Raw genomic sequence first — 24,393 nt, 5'->3', positions numbered from 1 at the left:
TCTCTCTGTCTCTCGGGTGTAGGATTTTGAAGTATTACAAAAGTGATTGCAGAATTGGGACTGGCTAATTTTTGCACAGTGCAATTTTTGTATCAGTGGCCTTGAGAAGAGTCCTTCAAATACTGTATCAGAATTATGAGTGAGAATCTTGTAAATAATTGGTTGAATGACTGAACAAAGGGAGGAAGCAACAAGGAAGCCTGCCTTTCTCGAGTGCCTGGGTACAATATTTTGCCTCACCATCCCTCTAGTATGAAGTTATTGGTTGAAAATCATCTGAGTTTTCCTTCATTGTAAAAGCTCCAGTACTGAGCGATATTCCCAAACTGTTTATTTTTTTCAGTCCCCGACAGGAGTTTCTTTAGATATAAAGTTCATTTAGAAACTTTATGTCTAAAGTTTCTTTAGATATAAAGTTTCACCATGATGTTGCTTGAAATATTCTCACCTTATCTTCTCATCTTCTTCTGAGTCAGTTTTTCCTGACAAGGGGCAAGGAACTTCTTAAACACCAACAGGAGTCTTTTTCACACTGTGGAACAGTCCTTCTAAACCTCTGTTTCCTTCCCCAACACCCCACAATCAGTTGGAGTTCTACTGCAGCTACAGCAGTGAGAGAATCTCGTCTCCCAAGAGATTTGGTTGCCATCCTCTGAGGTTTTCAGCCTTCATCTCCCTTGACAAGTTTCCTAACGGTCCTCTCTTCTCACAACACAAAACACGAATACTCTTTCATATCATTTTGATAGTGGTAAACTGACTGACATGGATTCTCAATATGAAAATAATAATCAGACAAGTTTTGTAAAAGGAATGCTACCATGATTCCCATGCAGATGGGGCCATATGCAACGATGATCCTAGATGGTAAAGAGCAAGTGTATGTAATGCAGACAGGAAATTAACAAACTTGTAAGCAGGGCTTGCAGGCTAGGATTTAGATGGAAGTGGGCTTGTCTGAATGGGGATTGGACACTGGTGGATAAACTCTTGGCATTGTGTCAAGGTGCACATCCATCTCATGGGTAGTGGACTTTTAACACCTAGAAAAACCAGGGCTCTAGGATGTTTAGTCCCTTTAACATAAGGAAAGAGAAGAAGATTTTCTGCCTTCTTGTTCCTTACTTCTGTCCTTACCCCTACTAAGCCAAGATGTTCAGTGCTATATGATGGCTCTTCCAAATCCATTTCATCCAAAGAGCCTGCAGATTTTGTGTATGTTTACAGTTGTGTTTTCTGTTGGAGCCAAGATGCACACTTTAGTCTCATCACTCCAAGTTCTCTTTCTCATAAGGATGAGTAACTGATAATAGCTTAGTATGTTCTGATTTTTTGGTAGTGTTGCCAGATAAAATACAGATTTCGAGTTAAAGGTAAATTTCAGATAAACAGGGAAAGAATTTGCAGTAAAACTATGTCCAAAATGTTGCATGGGACAAAGTTGTACTAAAAATGAATTCATTGTTTATGTGAAATTCAAAAGTCAAATTCAGTTAGGCATTTGTTACTTTTCTTTACTAGATCGAGCCACCCTATTCTTTCAGGTGCTTTGAAATTTAAGAGACTAGAAATTCTTGTTCTAGGAATCTAGTGCAGAAACAGAGGAGCCACGATACCCGTACAAAGACAATCATTGGAAATATCCTCAGATATATTGGAACATATATGAATTTTCAACTAGAAAAAAAATGAAGGCATTTTAAAAACTGAAAACAGATTGCCTTCGTTTTTAGTTGCATGACGTATCTCTGGGAAGATTTTAGTGAAAGAGATAACACTGGTTTCCTCCGGGAAAGAGGATTGGGTTGACAGGGGAAAGAGGTGGGAGGAGGACTCGCCACTGCATATTCCATTTTGCACAATTTAATTTTGAACCATGAGAAGGTGTTACTCGCTTAAAATATTATACTAAAATCATTTAAAAGGTAAAAAACTCAATCTTTTACAACCATGGAATACTATGAGAAAGACATTTAGTGAATTCTGGTCTTGGACATGGGGGCTGCATGACGGTTTTTTGATGGACGGGGGCTTTCCAGCACAAAGGCTCATTAGTAAGGCTGGTCCTGCTGGATGTTGGTTGGAGCACAAGGACCACTCCCTTAGGAGTGATGTACAGACAGCAGTCAAAGACACTGGATCTGCTGAGACAATCCTAATTTCAAATACTCAGTTCCATGTGGCCATAAATACCCAAGTGTTTATCAGACTAACAGTTCTGAATTTTGTTCAGAAAGTCTAGTCTCTGTTGAAGTAAGTCAAGAGCCAGGTAGGAAGCAGAGTGTGTTGAGGGACACAAAACTAGGTTGATGGAAAAAGAAGTGAAAGGAAGGGACCGTCAAGTCCAACCTCGGTGCCGTAAATCAAAAAAACAGTCTATAAACTGCGTAAAGAGGCACATGCCAATTGTGTTGCCACTGTGTGAGGTGGAAGGAACTTCCGGTTCTTGCCTACCTGCCAGAGCCCTCGTGGAATGTCTCCCTACCCCCACCCTACCCAGACCCACGTGCCCTCTGCCCCTCCCCCACTGCAGAATGTTTCAGCCACATTCTACTGTTATGACTCAAACCTGCCCCTCCTTCAGTTGGATCCTGAGCGTCTGTTGAAGCAGGTCACTCTCTGGGTCCTGGTCTTGACTTTTCTCATTGAGGCTACCAGGCAGCAGTAGTCCGTGCCCAAGCCTGCAGGATGGCTTCAGAAGGAGGTAAGCCTATAGGCTGGGGGTGTGTTCTCAGAGACCCTGCCATCCCTCACATATTTCGGGTTCACACGTGACACTTCACGGTGGGCACACAGTTGGACTGAAGTAGAGGGAGAAGAGAGCACTGGACACACGAGGACATTTCACCTGGGGAGACTGGGGAGCCTGAAGAAACCTGAGACTGCACTGGGGAGGAGGGGTCATTGGAGGTGGATCAAGAGGAATTGCCCTGGCTATGGAGAAAGGATGGCAGCAGGCAGGTTGATTCTTTCTAGAAGGGAGACAAGCCACTTTGAAACGTGTGTGTAAGGATGTGTGTGATGTCCTGGTGGTGACACAGGGAGGGTCATGAGGAAAGCCTAGACGTGTCTTGTGTTCCTGAGGCACCTGAAGCTTGCCTCACCATATCTTTCTAAGGGATTTGAACAGGAGCATACTGTATCTAAGGGGGCCGTGGGGAGAGATGGTCTTGGTGAGAAAACTATTCAGTGGGGCTGTGTGTGGCCACACCTGCAGTGAAGTGCCCTCTCCGAGAGCTAGGCAGGAGGTTACTCTAACTGCCGCAGCCCACACCTCGTCCACTCCTCCCAGCCCAGAGCTCACTTCTCAGTTCAGGTAACTGTTGCTTGGGATTCAACAGGGGATGGGCAACCGTGTAACTTCAGCCAAGAAATGGCTCAGGTTCCTGAGTTGTTCTGAACTGTTCTTCCTTTTGTGGAATTGCAGTTCTTCAGACTTACTTCATCTCATCCAGTATCTCATGGTGGACCCTCAGGCTGCCTTGAGAGGAAGAGTTTGTTCATATTTCCTGTCACTCCTTCATGGACAGGGGACAGATGTGGAGTGAGGTTGTTTCGGGTGGAATGTCTGTGAAGGCTGCTTCCTCTTTTAAAGGGGGAAGGAGTGTAGCCCAGGGGCAGGAAGACGATCTTCTGTGTTATTATTAAACGTCCTATGACATCTGTTCTGGTTAATTAGGTGCACCGTGGTGTGTACCTTGTTCTCCTGAACAGGGATGTGTTCCAGACAACTTGATCGCCATGGCAACTGGCTTCTGCCTGCTTCTCAGATTGTCTTTCCGTTATTGGGAGCTGGAAGGGGAAGGACCACAGGAGGTCTGTACTCCCATGACCAATGTAACATGACAATTCCCTGGCCCTTGTTTAATCCTCTGCAGCCATCACTGGCTGTGAAATGACAGAATCTAAGGGACACGTGCCTACTTCTCACACACCACTCCTCCCACCCCCGCCTCTTAGGAACAGAACTCCTGAGTGATGACAGTGACTCTGGGCACTGGGGAGGGGGTGGCAGGACCTGGCCCATGTTACGTGTCTGCTGTGGGTTGTTCTGAGATGCAGGTGCATTCTGGGCCAGTGTTATGGGTTTGTATCGGGATTCCATTAGAGAGATATTTTCCAGCATTTTGTTTTGTTTTGTGAGGCTAGGAAAGAAAGAGGGGATTTATACTGAGCATCAGGAAAAGGAGGACTGAGGAGGAGGTGGGGCCCTAATATTTTACACAATACCTGTCCACAAAGGGCCTTTGGGTGCCTAGAACTTACCTTGGAGAAGGTCCCTACCTGCTAGTACGCCGGCTGAGGGGCATTTCTCACAGAGCGGATGTCCACACAGTTCCAGGTCTTGGGAGACAGCCTGTGAGGCTTAGGTGCCAGGGGGTGCCTTAGGGAGGCTCTCCAAGTCAGTGCTTGCTGAGGCGATTTCTTCTCGGCAGACAGGGGTCAGGGACCTTGGTGGATGGGCGCGGGGTCACCAGTGGAATAATTCTCAACTGGAGGTCAGGGCATGAAAATCACTTGAAGACACTTGCACGCTGCACAGTTTCCCTTGTCCAAGTGTCCCTCACCTGTGGAGATTTACACTCTGATGCCACAGAAAGCCTCAGTCCCACTTGCCCATTCTCCTCCTCCATTCACTCCTTTCCTTTGCCTCAACAGCATCTCCAGTGCTGGGAACGGATGTGACCATGAACCCCGGTGCCTCCTTGTCTGCTTTCACGGCAGTGCCCTTCCCTCCACCCATTCCTGGCGCCCAGCACCGGCCACCCTGGCAGCAGCACCTGCCACATCCCATCACCCCAGCATTCCCTCCTGGCAGCAGCCTGCTGCTGCCAGCTTTCCCCAGGACGCCTTTGGTGGCTAATGGTGGCCGTGGCCCCAGTGCCCCTGGGGCTTGCAACCTCACTGTCCAAGTCAGGTCTCAAGGGAGGACAGTGGAGGCCCCCCAGACTCAGACCTTTGTCGTTACTCAGGCCCCCCTCAACTGGACCGCTCCAGGGGCCCTCAGCGGGAGTGCTGCATGTCCTGCACCCGTATTCATAGCAACCCCTGTGATGGGGACCGTCGTGACTGCTTCAGCTGTTGGAGTTAGTCAGGCTGGCAAGGGAGGCTGGACCCCAGGCTTTCCTCCTCAAGCTCCACCACCAGCTGCCCAGCTGGCCCCTATCATTCGCCCAGTGAACTCTGGGCCATGGCCACATGGCACTTCCAGGGAGGGCCGCCTGGCCACCAACCAGTCCAACGCCTCGCAGGATGGCTCCTCTAACACCCAGAGAGAGTACAGTAACTTCCGACGTTGGCAGCACATCAAGCCCCTGGCCCGGAGACACTTTCGCCTGAGTCCTGATGCAGAAGCTTTTTCCTGCTTTCTCATGTGAGTGAACGCTCAGGTGGTCCTGAGCTTATGGGAGCTTTTAGATAAAGAGGAACTGGGGATGGACTCGCACGTTAGGTTTCTAGGGCTACTGGAAGGAAGGTGTGAGGGCGATGTCCATGCTATGAGAGGGCACATTGTCGGTCACATGGGTGGGCCTGCCAGTCCGTGACATCAGGACTGAAATGTGCCCTATCTCAACGGGCCCCACCACCCTGTGAGTCTGGCCAGCTTGCTCTTCCATGATCCTCATGGTAATATGGACTGCAGACTTGCAGTCAGAGAGGGTCGTGGTGTAAGGTGAGGAGCCAAGGAGTGGATGCCGCACTCTCCTGTGGTGCCGTGTCCTTCATACAGGACTTGAGTGTACATGGCCAGGGGAGGTCACTTCAGAGGAGGGGGAGGAGCGCAGGGCCCAGGAGAGCGCTTTATGCATGCCTCCACTTCGTTGTGGAGAATTCCACTAGGAACAGGGTGATGGTAGAGCTCTCCTAAGGGCGTGGGCTCTCTCCCACTAGAGTTGTGAGCCTGGCAGGCATTTCCATCCTAAACCTCCGGTCCCTCGTAAAAAGGGGACAATTACAGTTCACTCAGAGGACTGTGCAGAAGACGCCTTGGGCTAATCTATGAAGTGTTAGCAAATTGCTTGGCACATGCCACGCCTCATTGATGATGATGATTTTTATGATGAAAATGCAGCCTTGAGGAGGAAAAGAGCTCCCCAAGGCACAATGTCCCAGCTCTAGCCTGGGAGTGGATGGTCGTCCTTGAGTGAGTGTGAGGCGGTGACAGCAGTGGCCGGGAAGGCTCGTCTTTGCCCTCCCAGACGCCCGCCTCTCACCCTCCTGTTGCTCAGTCATGCTGGGTTGAGTGATGTGTGGTCCACATGGGCGGGTGGGGTCAGGCAGGTGGGGGCTGGGCTGGGCCCGGAGACTGACCCCGAGTGCTTACAGCCCAGTGCTTCGATCCGTGGCCCGCCTGAATCCCAACATGCCGCTGGAGGAGGGACTGTGGAGGGCCGTGCAGGAATGGCGGTGCAGAAGCAACCTTGACCGGATGATCTACTACGAGAGGGCGGACAAGTGAGTCAGCGTCCTGGGCCCAGGGGCTGCGTGGAGGGTGAGGCGAGTGGGTGAGGGCAGGGTCTGGCCGTGGGGGTGCGCATCAGAGAGGACAGAGGAGAAGGGCTGTCACCCAGCACAGGGGCCCCGCAGCCCAGGGGCCCTACTGTCCCCCAGAAACCCCTCCCTCACCTTGAGAGTTTGAGACTTCTGTCCTTCCTCCACCAGGAGCTCTGCCCTCCCCTGATTTTGACCTACCCTTGCCTTGACATGAAGGTCTCAGGACGGGGCAGGGTGAAGCTGTGAGTCCAGTAGGGGTCCAACTCCGGCCATATGGGCTGGGCCGGGGAAAGAGCTCCACCCGCCAGCCTGCTGCTTCCTTAGTGGTGGGTGGCTGGCGGCCACTAACATAGATTTGGGACCACCTCTTCTCATGAAAAGTGCCCTGTGTGGGTACCCTGGCATCCCTGAAGAGGCTGGGGAAGCCAGCTGTCGTCGGCCCAAGGGTCTCCGGCCCTTCCAGTGTTTGGTCCATGGTAATCCCCTTGGTTTAAGAAACAAAAGCAAACAAACGAGCGCCTCTCAGAGGAAGGGAAGGCCTCTCCTCTAAGCTCAGCATCCACATCGTCCAGCCTCTCCTGGGCCCTGTCTCCAGGTCTATGTTGCAGGACTCTCAGTCCTAGCCCAGGGTCCTGGATTCGGGCACGGACCCCTGTGGGGAGCACATGCCTGTTCCAGCCTCTGGCTGTCAGCCCTTCATGTGGTTCTGGATGGGGACGGGGGCATGAGGAGGGTGCCCCCTGGGTCAGCCATGTGTCCCGTTGACCTGGTTCAATTCAGCGACCTGGGTTTATGCTGTTGAATGCCCTCCAGTGCTGGTGAGGCAGGAAGGGTCCCAGATCTTGTTATCACTTCCAGGAGCAGCTCTCTGCTGTGGACAGCACCTCACAGGGCCTTGACGGCCCCAAGGCACATCCTGTCCCAGTGCCTCATTCTTGGCTGCCTTTGTTGGGCTCCAGAACCCAGGCCTTTTTCTCAGGGTGGCCTGTGCCTCCGTCACCCCCCAGGTTCATGGAATTTGCGGCCGAGGAGGAGATGCACATTCAGCATTTGCAGTGGATGCAGTGCGCGCAGGACCTGCCTCCTCCAGCCCCACCGAAGCTGGATCTTCGGGGTCCCCCAGCCCCGAAAGTGCACCTTCAGCCAGGCACCCAGGTTCCCACTGGAGCTGAAGGCACAGGTAACAGGGGCCTAGGGTTGGCCACCGTCCCCATGTGGATCCTTTTCTTTCAAGACAGGGGCATTGGTCTTTCAACCAAAACAGCCACCGAGGCGGGGGGTGGGGGGGGTGGGGTCTCAGCTGCCCCTTGTCACTACGGGGTATGGACTTGGTCAGTTTTGTAACTCCTCTCACACCTCCCTGTCAAAGGACCCCACACTAAGTCTGCCTAAGAAGTGGGCTTGACCCACTTAGGAGAAAATTGGAGGTTCCCCACTTCCTTACTTGTGACTCTCTTAGATGACCCCCTAACCTCCCCTCTCCAACTGTGCATGAGGCTTCAGATGGTCCTGACCCCTCCCACACCCACATCAACGTCCCCCAAACAATGCCCTCACCAACGTGCGCTCGGTGGTCAGGAGGTGGACCGGGAGTCCCTCACCTTCCTTCCCTTCCTCCTGCTCTGCCTCAGCCTGTGCTCCCAGGATGTGCGGCCCCAGGGCCCAGCCCTCGCACCCGAAGACACACAGATCCCAGCGGACCCCGGAGCCCAAGTCACCCAAGGAGATTCCCCCTGAGGCTGTGAGGGAGGATGTGGACAGGATGGAGGCGCTGGTGGGGCATGTCCACTCAGCCACTGGCGAATCAGATGCAGAATGTGGAAAGGACGGAAATGAGCTGAAGCAGGAAGAGGACGACACCTACTTGGACCCGTGTCTCTTGAGCTACACTGACGAGCTGCGTTCCCTGGAACACTCTGTCACCAAGGTAGGCTGGGCCTGGAGCCTGGGGTCTACAAGGTGCTAGGGCATGGAACTCTCAGCACCCAAGATCTGGGTTCTGCTCAGGCCGATGGGACTTAAGCTCAGCTCCTTGTTCCTGAGCCTGGTGTTACGGGAGGTTTACGCAGATGTATGTGTGTATATGTTTGTGTCTGTGTGTATGCCTTTGTGTGTCTGTGTCTGTGCATCTGTATATGTGCTCTTTTGTGTGTGACTGTGTATGTGCATGTGTGTGTGTGTGTGTGTGTGTGTGCTGACCATCCCCGCCTTGTGGAGGAGAGTGGGGGCGGGTCTCTGCTTTTCACTTTCCCTCCTGGTCTTCTTGTGTCACAGGCCACTCCTGGCCAAGGATGCTCACAGCCTCTTCTTTCTGTCCGAGGTGGAGGCAGTCATTCACCCTCGATTCCCGGCAGAATTGTTTTCCCCAGACCCACAGCTGGATCTCTTGGCCCTTGCTGAGGAGCTGAAGCAGGAGGAAGGACTCACCCCTGAAGAAGTGAGCCAGGGGAGGGAGAGGGACACTTAGGGAGCCAGGGGACTCCAGGGGAGGGGGGACCCCAGGTGATCCAGGGGGCAGGGGAAACCAGGTGGCCCAGGGGAGCCAGAGGAGGGAGGGATCGCAGGGAGAACAGTGGAGACAAGGGACAGCCAGGAAGACCAGGGCACGGAGGGACTCCAGTGAGCAGGGGAGAGGTAGGGCCCCAGAGCAGGAGGCCCACATGGCTCTGTCCGTCCGTTCCCTGCCTCGGAGGCCTGGCATGGGGAAGGGCCCTCTCTGGGGTGGGTGCAGCACAGGGTGATAGGAAGGAGAGGATGGGGAGCCGGGAGCGGAGGGAAGGACACACAGCTGGGAATAAGGTGCAGGAGGATGGCAGGAATGCCACCGTGTCTGTATTTGGAGTCTAGTCCTGGGGTCCCCCGTCCCCTCCTCCCCCCCAGGGCCATTGTCCCACTGCCCAGTGCTCCTCCTCTCACACGTGCGCGTGGAGCCGTCACTGTCCTCCTCCCTCCTACCAGCTGGTGCAGAAACGACTCCTGGCCTTGAAAGAGGACGAGGGTGGGCCGCCAGCCCCGAGCCACAGTGCACCCGGAGTGGGCTCAATTCCATCTGAGTCCCACGCCAGCCAAGGTGCCCAGAGGCACGACCAAGACCGCCATCGAGGGGTCAGTGATGAAGCCTGCCCACCAGAGATTGATGTTGAGGCTCTTCATAGGCCCATCCGAACAGACACTGGCCCGTTCGTGCTCAGAGTCTTTGTTCCCTCTCGAGGACGTCAGGCTGGCAAGGGAGACTGGACCCCGGGCTTTCCTCCTCAAGCTCCACCACCAGCTGCCAAGCTGGCCCCTGTCATTCGCCCAGTGAACTCTGGGCCATGGCCACATGGCACTTCCAGGGAGGGCCGCCTGGCCACCAACCAGCCCAACGCCTCGCAGGATGGCTCCTCTAACACCCAGAGAGAGTACAGTAACTTCCGACGTTGGCAGCACATCAAGCCCCTGGCCCGGAGACACTTTCGCCTGAGTCCTGATGCAGAAGCTTTTTCCTGCTTTCTCATGTGAGTGAACGCTCAGGTGGTCCTGAGCTTATGGGAGCTTTTAGATAAAGAGGAACTGGGGATGGACTCGCACGTTAGGTTTCTAGGGCTACTGGAAGGAAGGTGTGAGGGCGATGTCCATGCTATGAGAGGGCACATTGTCGGTCACATGGGTGGGCCTGCCAGTCCGTGACATCAGGACTGAAATGTGCCCTATCTCAACGGGCCCCACCACCCTGTGAGTCTGGCCAGCTTGCTCTTCCATGATCCTCATGGTAATACGGACTGAAGACTTGCAGTCAGAGAGGGTCGTGGTGTAAGGTGAGGAGCCAAGGAGTGGATGCCGCACTCTCCTGTGGTGCCGTGTCCTTCATACAGGACTTGAGTGTACATGGCCAGGGGAGGTCACTTCAGAGGAGGGGGAGGAGCGCGGGGCCCAGGAGAGCGCTTTATGCATGCCTCCACTTCGTTGTGGAGAATTCCACTAGGAACAGGGTGATGGTAGAGCTCTCCTAAGGGCGTGGGCTCTCTCCCACTAGAGTTGTGAGCCTGGCAGGCATTTCCATCCTAAACCTCCGGTCCCTCGTAAAAAGGGGACAATTACAGTTCACTCAGAGGACTGTGCAGAAGACGCCTTGGGCTAATCTATGAAGTGTTAGCAAATTGCTTGGCACATGCCACGCCTCATTGATGATGATGATTTTTATGATGAAAATGCAGCCTTGAGGAGGAAAAGAGCTCCCCAAGGCACAATGTCCCAGCTCTAGCCTGGGAGTGGATGGTCGTCCTTGAGTGAGTGTGAGGCGGTGACAGCAGTGGCCGGGAAGGCTCGTCTTTGCCCTCCCAGACGCCCGCCTCTCACCCTCCTGTTGCTCAGTCATGCTGGGTTGAGTGATGTGTGGTCCACATGGGCGGGTGGGGTCAGGCAGGTGGGGGCTGGGCTGGGCCCGGAGACTGACCCCGAGTGCTTACAGCCCAGTGCTTCGATCCGTGGCCCGCCTGAATCCCAACATGCCGCTGGAGGAGGGACTGTGGAGGGCCGTGCAGGAATGGCGGCGCTTGAGCAACCTTGACCGGATGATCTACTACGAGAGGGCGGACAAGTGAGTCAGCGTCCTGGGCCCAGGGGCTGCGTGGAGGGTGAGGCGAGTGGGTGAGGGCAGGGTCTGGCCGTGGGGGTGCTCATCAGAGAGGACAGAGGAGAAGGGCTGTCACCCAGCACAGGGGCCCCGCAGCCCAGGGGCCCTGCTGTCCCCCAGAAACCCCTCCCTCACCTTGAGAGTTTGAGACTTCTGTCCTTCCTCCACCAGGAGCTCTGCCTTCCCCTGATTTTGACCTACCCTTGCCTTGACATGAAGGTCTCAGGACGGGGCAGGGTGAAGCTGTGAGTCCAGTAGGGGTCCAACTCCGGCCATATGGGCTGGGCCGGGGAAAGAGCTCCACCCGCCAGCCTGCTGCTTCCTTAGTGGTGGGTGGCTGGCGGCCACTAACATAGATTTGGGACCACCTCTTCTCATGAAAAGTGCCCTGTGTGGGTACCCTGGCATCCCTGAAGAGGCTGGGGAAGCCAGCTGTCATCGGCCCAAGGGTCTCCGGCCCTTCCAGTGTTTGCTCCATGGTAATCCCCTTGGTTTAAGAAACAAAAGCAAACAAACGAGCGCCTCTCAGAGGAAGGGAAGGCCTCTCCTCTAAGCTCAGCATCCACATCGTCCAGCCTCTCCTGGGCCCTGTCTCCAGGTCTATGTTGCAGGACTCTCAGTCCTAGCCCAGGGTCCTGGATTCGGGCACGGACCCCTGTGGGGAGCACATGCCTGTTCCAGCCTCTGGCTGTCAGCCCTTCATGTGGTTCTGGATGGGGACGGGGGCATGAGGAGGGTGCCCCCTGGGTCAGCCATGTGTCCCGTTGACCTGGTTCAATTCAGCGACCTGGGTCTATGCTGTTGAATGCCCTCCAGTGCTGGTGAGGCAGGAAGGGTCCCAGATCTTGTTATCACTTCCAGGAGCAGCTCTCTGCTGTGGACAGCACCTCACAGGGCCTTGACGGCCCCAAGGCACATCCTCTCCCAATGCCTCATTCTTGGCTGCCTTTGTTGGGCTCCCGAACCCAGGCCTTTTTCTCAGGGTGGCCTGTGCCTCCGTCACCCCCCAGGTTCATGGAATTTGCGGCCGAGGAGGAGATGCGCATTCAGCATTTGCAGTGGATGCAGTGCGCGCAGGACCTGCCTCCTCCAGCCCCACCGAAGCTGGATCCTCGGGGGCCCCCAGCCCCGAAAGTGCACCTTCAGCCAGGCACCCAGGTTCCCACTGGAGCTGAAGGCACAGGTAACAGGGGCCTAGGGTTGGCCACCGTCCCGATGTGGATCCTTTTCTTTCAAGACAGGGGCATTGGTCTTTCAACCAAAACAGCCACCGAGGCGGGGGGTGGGGGGGTGGGGTCTCAGCTGCCCTTTGTCACTACGGGGTATGGACTTGGTCAGTTTTGTAACTCCTCTCACACCTCCCTGTCAAAGGACCCCACACTAAGTCTGCCTAAGAAGTAGGCTTGATGGGGAGACCCCTAGAAAATTGGAGGTTCCCCACTTCCTTATTTGTGCCTCTCTTAGATGACCCCTTACCTCCCCTCTCCAACTGTGCATGAGGCTTCAGATGATCCTGACCCCTCCCACACCCACATCAATGTCCCCCAAACAATGCCCTCACCAACGTGCGCTCGGTGGTCAGGAGGTGGACCGGGAGTCCCTCACCTTCCTTCCCTTCCTCCTGCTCTGCCTCAGCCTGTGCTCCCATGATGTCCGGCTCCAGCGCCCAGCCCTCGCACCCGAAGCCACACAGATCCCAGCGGACCCTGGAGGCCAAGGAGCCTAAGGAGATTCCCCCTGAGGCTGTGAGGGAGTATGTGGACATCATGGAGGCGCTGGTGGGGCCCGTCCACTCAGCCACTGGCGAATCAGATGCAGAATGTGGAAAGGACGGAAATGAGCTTAAGCAGGAAGAGGACGACACCTACTTGGACCCGGGTCTCTTGAGCTACATTGACAAGCTGTGTTCTCAGGAAGACTTTGTCACCAAGGTAGGCTGGGCCTGGAGCCTGGGGTCTACAAGATGCCAGGGCATGGAACTCTCAGCACCCAAGATCTGGGTTCTGCTCAGGCCGATGGGACTTAAGCTCAGCTCCTTGTTCCTGAGCCTGGTGTTAAGGGAGATTTTCGCAGATATATGTGTGTATATGTTTGTGTCTGTGTGTATGCCTTTGTGTGTCTGTGTATGTGCATCTGTATATGTGCTCTTTTGTGTGTGACTGTGTATGTGCATGTGTGTGTGTGTGTGTGTGTGTGTGCTGACCATCCCCGCCTTGTGGAGGAGAGTGGGGGCGGGTCTCTGCTTTTCACTTTCCCTCCTGGTCTTCTTGTGTCACAGGCCACTCCTGGCCAAGGATGCTCACAGCCTCTTCTTTCTGTCCGAGGTGGAGGCAGTCATTCACCCTCGATTCCTGGCCGAATTGCTTTCCCCAGACCCACAGCTGGATCTCTTGGCCCTTGCTGAGGAGCTGGAGCGGGATGAAGGACTCACCCCTGAAGAAGTGAGCCAGGGGAGGGAGAGGGACACTTAGGGAGCCAGGGGACTCCAGGGGAGGGGGGACCCGAGGGGATCCAGGGGACAGGGGAAACCAGGTGGCCCAGGGGAGCCAGAGGAGGGAGGGATCGCAGGGAGAACAGGGGAGACAAGGGACACCCAGGAAGACCAGGGCACGGAGGGACCCCAGTGAGCAGGGGAGAGGTAGGGCCCCAGAACAGGAGGCCCACATGGCTTTGTCCATCCCTTCCCTGCCTCGGAGGCCTGGCATGGGGAAGGGACCTTTCTGGGTGGGTGCAGCGCAGGGTGATAGGAAGGAGAGGATGGGGAGCCGGGAGCGGAGGGAAGGACACACAGCTGGGAATAAGGTGCAGGAGGATGGCAGGAATGCCACCGTGTCTGTATTTGGAGTCTAGTCCTGGGGTCCCCCGTCCCCTCCTCCCCCCCAGGGCCATTGTCCCACTGCCCAGTGCTCCTCCTCTCACACGTGCGAGTGGAGCCGTCACTGTCCTCCTCCCTCCTACCAGCTGGTGCAGAAACGACTCCTGGCCTTGAAAGAGGGCGAGGGTGGGCCGGCAGCCCCCAGCCAAAGTGCACCCGGAATGGACTCAAGTCCATCTGAGTCCCACGCTGGCCAACGTGCCCAGAGGCACGACCAAGACCGCCATCGAGGGGTCAGTGATGAAGCCTGCCCAGCAGAGATTGATTTTGAGGTTCTTCATAGGCCCATCCGAGCAGACACTGGCCCTATCGGGCCCAAAGTCTTTGTTCCCTCTCGAGGACGTCAGGAGGTCTCTCCATTCCGGGCCGGACGGCCCTCCCCTCCCCAGGGTCAAAGGCGCACTGGCCCTCTACTGGGACCCAGGGATGCGTCTGTTCTCAGAGAGGCGTCTCCTGTTCCGGAGGCCCGAGGGCCCAGGGACGCGTCCAGTGAGGACGAGGAGGAGCTCCCCAGCCTGGCCTTCCGCTTGGCCTCTCCGCAGAGCCTGCCGTCTTGCCGGCTGTCCCAGACACCTGCCCCTGCCTCAGGCCTGGCCTCCCCTGGAGGTTGGGGGGCCCAGAGTGCTCCCCAGGCCCCCCCTCAGAGAAGAGGCCCCAGCCCAGCTCCACCAGCCGCTCCCAAGTCGAGGAAGCGGGCTCTGTGTGGGCGCCCAGCCGCTGCTGAGAAGCTGCCCATCCCCGGGGCTGGCCACGGGGTCTCTGGGAGGCGAGCCTTGGCTCTGGGGCTGGCTCGACCCTCACAGCCGAGAAAGAGAAAGCGTGACCCTTTTGTCACAGGGAAGAGGAGGAAGAGGAAGAGGAAGCACTGAAGCCAGTAGGGAACAGCCGGGCCGGCCCTCCAGGGCGAGCCCCCCAGGGCGGCCCCCAGGGGAGCCTAGGGGCTCCTCCTCACCCCAGTGCTGATCCTGGAGGATGTGGGAGGAAGGGAGGGAGGGCAGGACCACCAGGGCGGGGAGGGGGAGTGGGATTGTGGGGGGTTAGGGAGGTGGGGGAGGTGGGTGTGGGCAGGACCTTCGGAGTGATGTATGTAAATTGTGAATAAAGATAGTTTTGGTGGGAAATGCTCTCAGGCCACCGTCATCTTCTTCTTGTGGAGCTGCTCCACAGAGAGCGATCCTGAGAGGAAGGAAGGGTGAGGGAGGTCACAGGAGCTATGGATCTACAGGTGGCCAAACCTTTCCTCCACATAGACAAGGACTCCTCAGGCTGCCCCTGGGAACGCACAGCTCTCACTTTCCCCAGGGACCCCCTCATCATCCCCTTCTCTAAAGCCTGCTTGGCTAGGGGCCTTCTGGGGCATCTGTAGCATCTTCTGCATCCCTGAACCGTCTGGGGAGGGAGAGCTGCTTTTGTGCCTCTCAGCCCTCTGGACACTAACCAGTTTCTAGGACGGAGCCTGGAGACGGCCCTTGTCTTTATGGAGCTGCTCTCTGCTTCCCTGAAGTGGCCAGGCGATGACGCTGGGGTGACCCTCCGCTCATCCAGGGTTTCCTGTGTGGGTGGCCTGACCAGAGAGGAAAAGTCTTGGCCATGGGGACAGGACTGTCTGCCTCGTCATAGCGGGAGCGTTCTCTAGTCCCACTGGGATTATTGCAATGTGGAGAGTGGTTGAGGCAGCTATCTCTTAATCGCAGTGAGGATGCAACGAGGGGAATGGGCGCGGGGAAATTCATGGGGCACCTGTTACAGGTGTGTCTAAGGGGAACGACAGTTGGGCCCCTTTGTGGAACTTGTGGGATTTCTGTGCAGCAGCATCTCGTTCAACTGAGGGAGGAGGACCCAGCTGGCTGTGGCTGTGGGGACTGGCCTTAGGGGCCTAGGGGTGTGCAAAGACACCCCAGAACTACTGTCCCTTCCCTTTCCACCCATGGCTGGACATGTGTGTGTATCGGTATCAACACTGATTTGTATTCCCATAGAAAACAGTTCCTCCTGACAAACTATGACCGTGTTTCACAAGAACAGCTTGCTCACAGGGGCAGCAGGGGTGGGGGAGAGGTGTCTGTGGCCCCAGATCTGGGTGGGAGCTGGGATCCATGCTGAGGAGTGTGGAGGCCTCAGTCACTGTCCTGCGGTTGCCGGCAGAGACTTTGAATCATCAGAGCAGGGGAAATGACCCGCTCATAAGGGTGAGACGAGCAAACAATGAGGGGCAGGGAGCAGACCCCTGCTGTCTCCCCGAACTGCCCCCCCTCCCAGTCTGCTTAGCTTCCGTCACAGCCTGTGCTGGCCCACCTCTGAAGCCCCTTCCTCCTAAAGCACTCAGATGCTCTGATCTTTTGTAGACCTGCTCTGGGCCTCACCCCCCTTCCCTGCTGGCCAAAGGCTCTTCTCCAGGTTCTGAGTTCTGATTCCTTCCCCAGGACCCAGGCAGGGGTTAGGACAACAGGGACTCCCTGAACATGACCCCTACACCATCAGCATGCAAAACTGGGGCCGCAGGCTTCCGCAGGTGGCATGGCTCTCTGCTGGACCCTGCAAAGAGCTTGGAGAAGAAAGGGGCTCATGTCTCTCCACCTCCACTAATCTGTAGGTCAGCCTCACAGGTCCTCCTCTGTCCAGGTGGGCAGCACATATGTGCTCCCAGCCCTCCTTGACCCTTTGTGAAAGAAAGGTTTTGCAGCTCAGTAGTCTATTAGTCAAGGTGTCTCAGGGCTTGTTCCTTTTGAAGCCCTACAGGAGAATCTGTTTCCTTTCCCTTTCTGTGTTCTAGAGGCTGCCTGCATTCCTTGGAATTAGTCCCTTCTTCCATCTTCAAAGTGCATCACTTTAATCTCTGCTTCCCTCATCACATGGTCTCTCCAACTCTGACTCTTCCTGTGTCCCTCCTATACAAATCTTTGTGTTTATATATAGCCCACCCAGAAAATTTATGATAATCTCTTCATCTCAAGATTTTTTACTTAGTCACAGCTGCAAAGTCCTTTTTTCCATACAAGGTAACATTCACATATTGTCATAGGAGGGGTTAAACACGGACCTTTTTGGTGAACCGTAATTTACCCTACTAGAAGAAATCCACAAGAATACCTACCATCAGAATCCACATGAATAACAGACTATGACCAAGTGGAATTTATTCCAGGGATGCAAGCCTGGTTCAATGGTAAAAAATCATCAATGTAATCTACCATATTGAGTCTAAAGGAACACATACTGTCACACCAATTAATACAGAAAAGGCAGTTAACGAAATTCAACACCCATTCATATTAAAAATGCTCAGAAAACTAGGAATAGAAGGTCACTACCTCAACCTAATAAAGAACATCTACAAAAAACCTACTTCTAACGTCACATGAAATGGTGAAAGAATGAATGTTTTTCCCTGAGTTCAAAAACAAGGTTAGAATGTCCACTCTCATCTCTTAGTATTCAACTTAGTAGTTTAGATTCTAGTTAGTGTGGTACAGTAAGAAAAGGAAAAAAGAGGCATACATATTAGAAAAGAAGAAATATAATTGTCATTATTTACAGATGACATAATTGTCTACATAGAAAATTCCAAGGAATGTATAAGAAAAGTCATAATAAATTATAATAAATTGCTTTAGCAGGATCTCAGAATATAAGATCTATACGTAAACATTAATACACAACATTGATCATATTTCCATATACTAGTAACAAACTGAAAGATTGAAAACCAAAATTTAAAACATAGTAAATAGGTTCCAGTTCAAGGTGGCAACATGGGAAGATCCTGAACCCACCTCTTCCCACAAACACACCAAATCTACAGCTACATATGGAAAAATTTCCTCTGAAAAAAACTAAAAGATGGTGGAGCAACCCCTTCACATCAGGAAAACCAGAGGGAAACCACATCAAAACATGTAGGAAAGGCTGAGACACAATTTTTCCATAAATCCCATCCCTGGTGTGGAGACACACAATCAGGAAGGAGCTCAAAACCTGGAGCCTCTCCCTGAGAGGTGAAGGATTTGGACCCCACATTGGGCACTCCAACTTTTAAGGCTGGCACCTGAGAGATAGACCCTCAAAACATCTGACTTTGAAGACCAACAAGGCACATCCCATGAGACCCACAGGGCTGTGGTGAACTGAGGAACAGCTCTTAAAGGGCCTGTGCACAGACTCACCTGCCCCAGGGCCAAGTGCAGAAGCAGCCCTTTGAAAAGCACTCTGACTTTTTGTGAAAGAGACTCACTTCCCAATTTTAAAGCATTAATCTGAGGAACAGGGGCCTGCTGGAATACTCCCCAGGGACAGAGGCTGGCGGGTGCCATCTTCCTGCTCTCTCTCTGCCTTGATAAAGCTGAAAGGTGCCATCTTTTTCCCCCTTTTTCCTTTCCTGCAGGTGACAACTTTGTGCTCCAGCCAGCTGGCTCCTTCTTCCCGGCTCTTCCTCTGTCTTGCTATATATATATATTTTTCTTCTTCTTCTTTTTCTTTTTTTCTTTTCCCTTTTCCCCTTTATTCAGATGGTGTCATCTTTGCACTCTTCCCACCGCCTCACTCTAGCCAGTAAGCATCATCTTCACACTTTCCTTCTGATGTGCTCCAGAGAGTCAGAATCTCCAAGACGGGAGATCCCATTTTTGTGGCCTCCACTCAGGGGATGCTCCTTGATCACCTGGCTCTGGAGGCCAGGAGGGATCTCTTTTCTGCATCCCATGGGACTGTAACAATTGGAGAGACAGTTCTTGGCAGGATACCACCCCTAGGATGTACCTCTACACATCAGACTGAGACACAGTCCCAGCCTTTACATGAAAAAGGCCTATTTGCTAGTAGGGACAAGACTTAAGAGCAGGCTTCAGGTTCAGCACACATCTAGAGGCTACGGATGTGCTCTCAAGGAAGGTAGGCTGGGGGTACCATCTTTCCACCCTCACTCTGCCTTACTACAGTTCACTGGTATCTCCCAGAATGGAGCTTGTACACTTATCTGAAGCCCTGTTTTCTTGTGACTGCTCCCCAGGGAATATCTTCAGATTACTTGTTTCTGGGGCCCAGCAAGGCTTACACTTGCAATCTCACAGGACTGAATATATTTGTATTCTTTAAAACCTGTTACCAAATTGTCTGGCTTCCTATCAACCTGAATCTAGGTGCTGACTGAGATCCTCCAGTTTGGGATGCTCACTGGTCTTGGCACACCCTCAACTGCTGGGAGGGTGTGCCAAGTCTATTAAAAATAAACTGCTTAGACAATCACAAAGGTTTGAGAGGCAACCAAGAGTAGACAGCGTTAAATGACAAGGTTCATCTGTCACACAGCTCTTCAAGACTGGGAGATGTGACTATTTCACTTAATGCGTAGAAACCAACACAGAGAGTCAAGCAAAATGAAGAAAGAGAGGACTATACTCCAAAAAAAGAACAAGATAAAACCTCAGGAAAAAATCTTAATGAAATGAACATAAGTAATTTACTTGATAAAGAGTTCAAAGTTATGGTCATAAAAGTGCTCACTGAACTCAGAAGGAAAATGGATGAAAACAGTGAGAACTTCAACAAAGAAATAGAAGATATACGAAAGTGCCAAATAGAAGTCACAGAACTGGAGAACACAATAACTGAACTTAGAAATACAGTAGATGAAGCACAAGAAAGAATAGGTGAACTCAAAGACAGGTCAGAGGAACTCATCCAATCAGAGAATAAGGAAGAAAAAAGAATGAAAATAATTAATATAGCTTAAGGGATTTATGGCACATCAAATGGAATAAAATTCACCTTATAGGAACTCCAGAAGGAGAAGAGAAAAAGGGGCAGAAAACATTTGTAGAAATAATATCTGAAAGTTTTTCCTAACCTGGGGAAAGAAACAGACATCCAGATACAGGAAGCACAGAGAGCTCCAAAGCAGATCAACCTAAAGAGATCCATACCAAGAAATATTAAAATTAAAATGTCAAAGTTAAAGATAACAAGGGAATCTTAAAATCACCAAGAGAAGTACAACTTGTTACATACAAAAGAACTTCCATAAGACTATCATCAGATTTTTTAGCAGATATGTTACAGCTCAGAAGGGGGTGGCACAATATATTCAAAGTGCTGAAAGAAAAATCTTTCCAACCAAGAATACTTCACCCAGCAAATACTTCACCCAGTTATATTCAGAACTGAAGGAGAGATAAAAGAGTTTTCCAGATGACTAAACGTTAAAGGAGTTCATCACCACTAACTCAGCCTTACAAGAATTGTTAAAAGAACTTCTTTAAGCTGAAAAGAAAGGGCACTAATTAGTAACAAGAAAACACATGAAAGTGTAAATCTCACCAGTAAAGGTAAGTGTATATAGTAAAGGTAGTGGATTAATGAATTATAAAGCTGTATGACGGTTAAAAGACAAAGCTCGTAAAAAGACTTATAATTAAAATAATTAGTTAAGGGATATACAACATAAAAACATGTAAAATATGTCATCAAAAACATAAAATGTGAGGAGGGAGGAGTAAAAACTTTGACCTATAGAATGCATTCAAACTTAAGTTGTTATCAACTTAAAATAGACTGTTAAAAATATAAGTTGTTATACGTGAGCTTCATGGTAACCACCAAGCAAAAACCTAGAGTACATGCACAAAAGATAACAAGAAAGGAATCTAAACATACAACTAAAGAAAGTCATTAAGCCACTAAGGAAGAGAGCAAGAGAAGAAAGGACCAGAGAAATCACAAAATAGCCAGGAAAGAATTAACAAGATGGCAATAAATACATACTTATCAATAATTATTTTAAATGTAAATGGACTAAAGGCTTCAATCAAAAGACATAGGGTGGCTGAATGGATTAAAAAAGAAGACCCATCTATATGTGGCCTATAAGAAACTCACTTCAGAGCTAAAGACACACACAGACTGAAATTGAAGGGATGGAAAAAGATATTCCATGCAAATGGAAACCAAAAGAAAGCTGGGGTAGCTATCTATAATTATATCAGAAAAAATAGACTTTAAAACAAAGACTGTAACAAGAGACAAAGAAGGACATTACATATGGATAAAAGGGTCAATCCAATAAGAGTATATAACATTTGTAAATATTTATGCATCGAACATAGGAGCACCTAAATAAATAAAGCAAATATTAATAGGCCTCAAAGGAAAAATAGCAATACCATAATAGTACGGGACTTGAGTACCATACTTACATCAACAGATATATCATCCACACAGAAAATCGATAAAGAAAGATTGGCTTTAAATGACATGTTAGATCAGATGGATTTAACATATATATATATAACATTCCATCCAAAAGCAACAGAATATACATTCTTCTCAAGTACACATGGAACATTCTCCAGGATAGATCATATGTAAAGCTAAAACCAAATCTTAACAAATTGAAGAAGATTTAAATTATATCAAGCTCCTTTTCTGACTACAATGGTATGAAACTAGAAATTGATTACAAAAAGAAAACTGGAAAATTCACAAACATGTGGAGAGTAAACAACAAATTCCACAATACAGTAAAATGGTCATATAACATGATCCAGTGAGATTTATTCCTAGGATGCAAGGATGGTTCAATATCTGCAAATCAATCAATGTGATATACCACATTAACAACTTGAAGAATGAAAATCATATGATCCTCTCAATAGATGCAGAAAGACTTTTGAGAAAACTCAACATCAATTTATTATAAAAACTCTCAATGAAGTGGGTATAGAGGGAACATACCTCAACATAATAAAGACCATGTATGACAAGCCCACAAATAACATCATGTTCAACAGTGAAAAGCTGAAAGCTTTTCCTCTAAGATCAGAAACAAGACAAAGACGACCACTAAAGTCCTAGCCAGGGCAATTATACAAGGAAAAGAAATAAAAGGCATCCAAACTGGGAAGAAAGAAGTAAAACTGCTACTATTTGCAGATGACATGACACAATATATAGAAAACCCTAAAGACTCCATCAAAAAACTGTCAGAACTAATAAATGAATTTAGTAAATTTGCAGGATATAAAATCATTATATAGAAGTATGTCACATTTCTACACACTAATAACAAACTAACCAAAAGAGAAGTTAAGAAAACAATCCCATTTACAATTGTATCATAAAGAATAAAATAAGAATAAATTTAACCAAGGAAGTGAAAGACCTGTACACTGAAACTATAAGACATTGATGAAATAAATTGAAGAAGACACAAAGATACCCCATGCTCATGTATTGGAAGAATTGATATTATTAAAATGTCCATACTCCCCAAACAATCTACAGATTCAATAAAACTCAATCAAAATTCCAGTGACATTTTTCACAGAAACAGAACAAACAATTCTAAAATTTGTATGGAACCACAAAAGGCCCTGAAAATCTTGAGAAACAAGAAGAAAGCTGGAAAATGCATGCTCCCTGATTTCAAACTATATTACAAAGCTATAGTAATCAAAACAGTATGGTATTGGTATAAAGGGAGACACATATCAATGAAAAAGATAGAGAGCCCAGAAATAAACCCATTCATATATGGTCAATGAATTTACAACAAAGGAGCCAAGAGTATACAATAGATAAAGGACAGTCTCTTCAATAAATGGTGTTAGGAAAACTGGACAGCCACATACAAAAAATGAAACTGGACCAGTATCTTACACCATACACAAATTCAACTCAAAATGGATTAAAGACTTGAATGTAAGACCTGAAACCATAAAAACTCCTAGAATAAAACATAGGCAGTAAGCTCCTTAACATCAATCTTGTCAATGATTTTTTTTTCTTTTTGGGATTTGACACCAAAAGCAAAGGCAACTAAAGCAAAAATAAACAAGTGGAAGTACATCAAACTAAATAGCTTCTGCACAGCAAAGGAAATCATCAATAGAGTGAAAAGGCAACCTAGTGAATAGGAGAAAATATTTGCAAATCATCTATCCAATAAGGGGAGGGGTTAATATCCAAAGCATGTAAAGAATTCATACAACTCAAAAACAAACAAAAAAATTCCAATTAAAAAATAAGCAGAGGATCTGAAAAGACATTGTCCAAAGACGATATACAATTGGCTAACAGGTACACAAAAAGATGCTCAACATCATTAGTCATCAAGAAATTGCAAATCAAAACCACAATGAGGTATCACCTTATACCTGTTAGAATGGCTATTATCAAAAGCGAAGAAATAATAAGTGTTAGCAAGGATAGGGAGAAAAGGGAAACTTTGTGCACTGCTTGTGGGAATGTAAATTTGTGTAGCCATTATGGAAAACAGCATGGAGTTTCCTCAAAAATTAAAAATAGAACTACCATATAATTCAGCAATTCCACTTCTGGGTATTTAGCCAAAGAAAATCAAAATGCTAACTTGAAAAGATATATGCAACCCTATGTTCATTGCAGCATTATTTACAATAGCCGAACTATGGAAACAACCAAAATGTCCAGTGATGAATAAATGGATAAAGAAAATGTGAGGTATATATATATATAATGGAATATTATTCAGTCATAAAGAAGAATAAAATCTTGCCACTTGTGACAGCATGGATAGACCTTGAGGGTGTTATGCTAAGCAAAATAAGTCACACACAGAAAAACAAACACCGTATGATCTCACATATATGGAATAATGAAAAACAAACAAAACAGACTCACAGATACAGGGAACAGTTTGGTGGTTGCTGGAAGTGGGGCGTGAGGAAGGTGGGCAAAAAGGCTGGAGGTAGTCAAAACATACAAACTTCCAGTTATAAAATAAATATTATAAATCATGTGGATGTAATGTAAAACACGGCAACTCTAGTTAAAAATACTGTACTGCATATTTGAAAGTTTCTAAGAGAATAAATCTTCAAAGTTCTTATCACAAGAAAAAAATTGTAACAATATATGATGGTGGTTGTTAACTAGACTTATTGTGGTCGTAATTTTGCAACATATAGAAATATTGAATCATTATGTTGTCCACTTGAAACTAATATAATGTTGTACGTCAGTTATACCTCAGCTTAAGAAAAATAAAAAGTGCTACAAATAAATATAAATAAATAAATGTATACAATAACTGTCTTCAAACTGAGATGCTTAATATAAATGTTTAAAAAATGTAGATCTGTATAATGAAACCTACAAAACTCTGATGAAAACAATTAAACAAGTGGTAAAAAAAAAGTACAGAGGCATATTATTTTCATGGATTGGAAGACTCAATATGGTAAAATATTAATTCTTCCCAAATTGATCTGTAGGTTTAAATGCAATTCCTATCAACTCCCAAAAGGTTTTTTTTTTGTCACAATAGACAAGCTTATTCTAAAATTTATATCAAAAGTTAAAGGAAGAAAGATGGCAGCAAAATGATGGTCTAGGAAGTTTCAATCTCTCGTTTCCCTACAGAAACATTCAAAACAAA

At 49.4% G+C, this 24,393-nt stretch overlaps 1 protein-coding gene across 1 annotated transcript; it reads left to right on the top strand.

Moving 5' to 3' along the window:
• Nucleotides 1-854: 854 nt before the first annotated feature.
• Nucleotides 855-14,854, top strand: LOC309664317 (NUT family member 2G-like; the record flags this gene model as incomplete). Its single annotated transcript, XM_082469497.1, has 7 exons — nt 855-867; nt 4,660-5,374; nt 10,946-11,066; nt 12,128-12,253; nt 12,796-13,041; nt 13,435-13,551; nt 14,072-14,854. The coding sequence occupies 7 exons, from the start codon at nt 855-857 to the stop codon at nt 14,852-14,854; spliced, it is 2,121 nt and encodes a 706-aa protein (XP_082325623.1).
• Nucleotides 14,855-24,393: the final 9,539 nt, after the last annotated feature.

This window comes from Balaenoptera physalus (assembly GCF_965194825.1).
Source record: "Balaenoptera physalus genome assembly, chromosome: 7".
NCBI classification, from domain to species: Eukaryota; Metazoa; Chordata; class Mammalia; order Artiodactyla; family Balaenopteridae; genus Balaenoptera; species Balaenoptera physalus.
The sequence above is the reverse complement of the archived record's forward strand: the minus strand, read 5'-3'. Positions and strand labels throughout refer to the sequence as shown.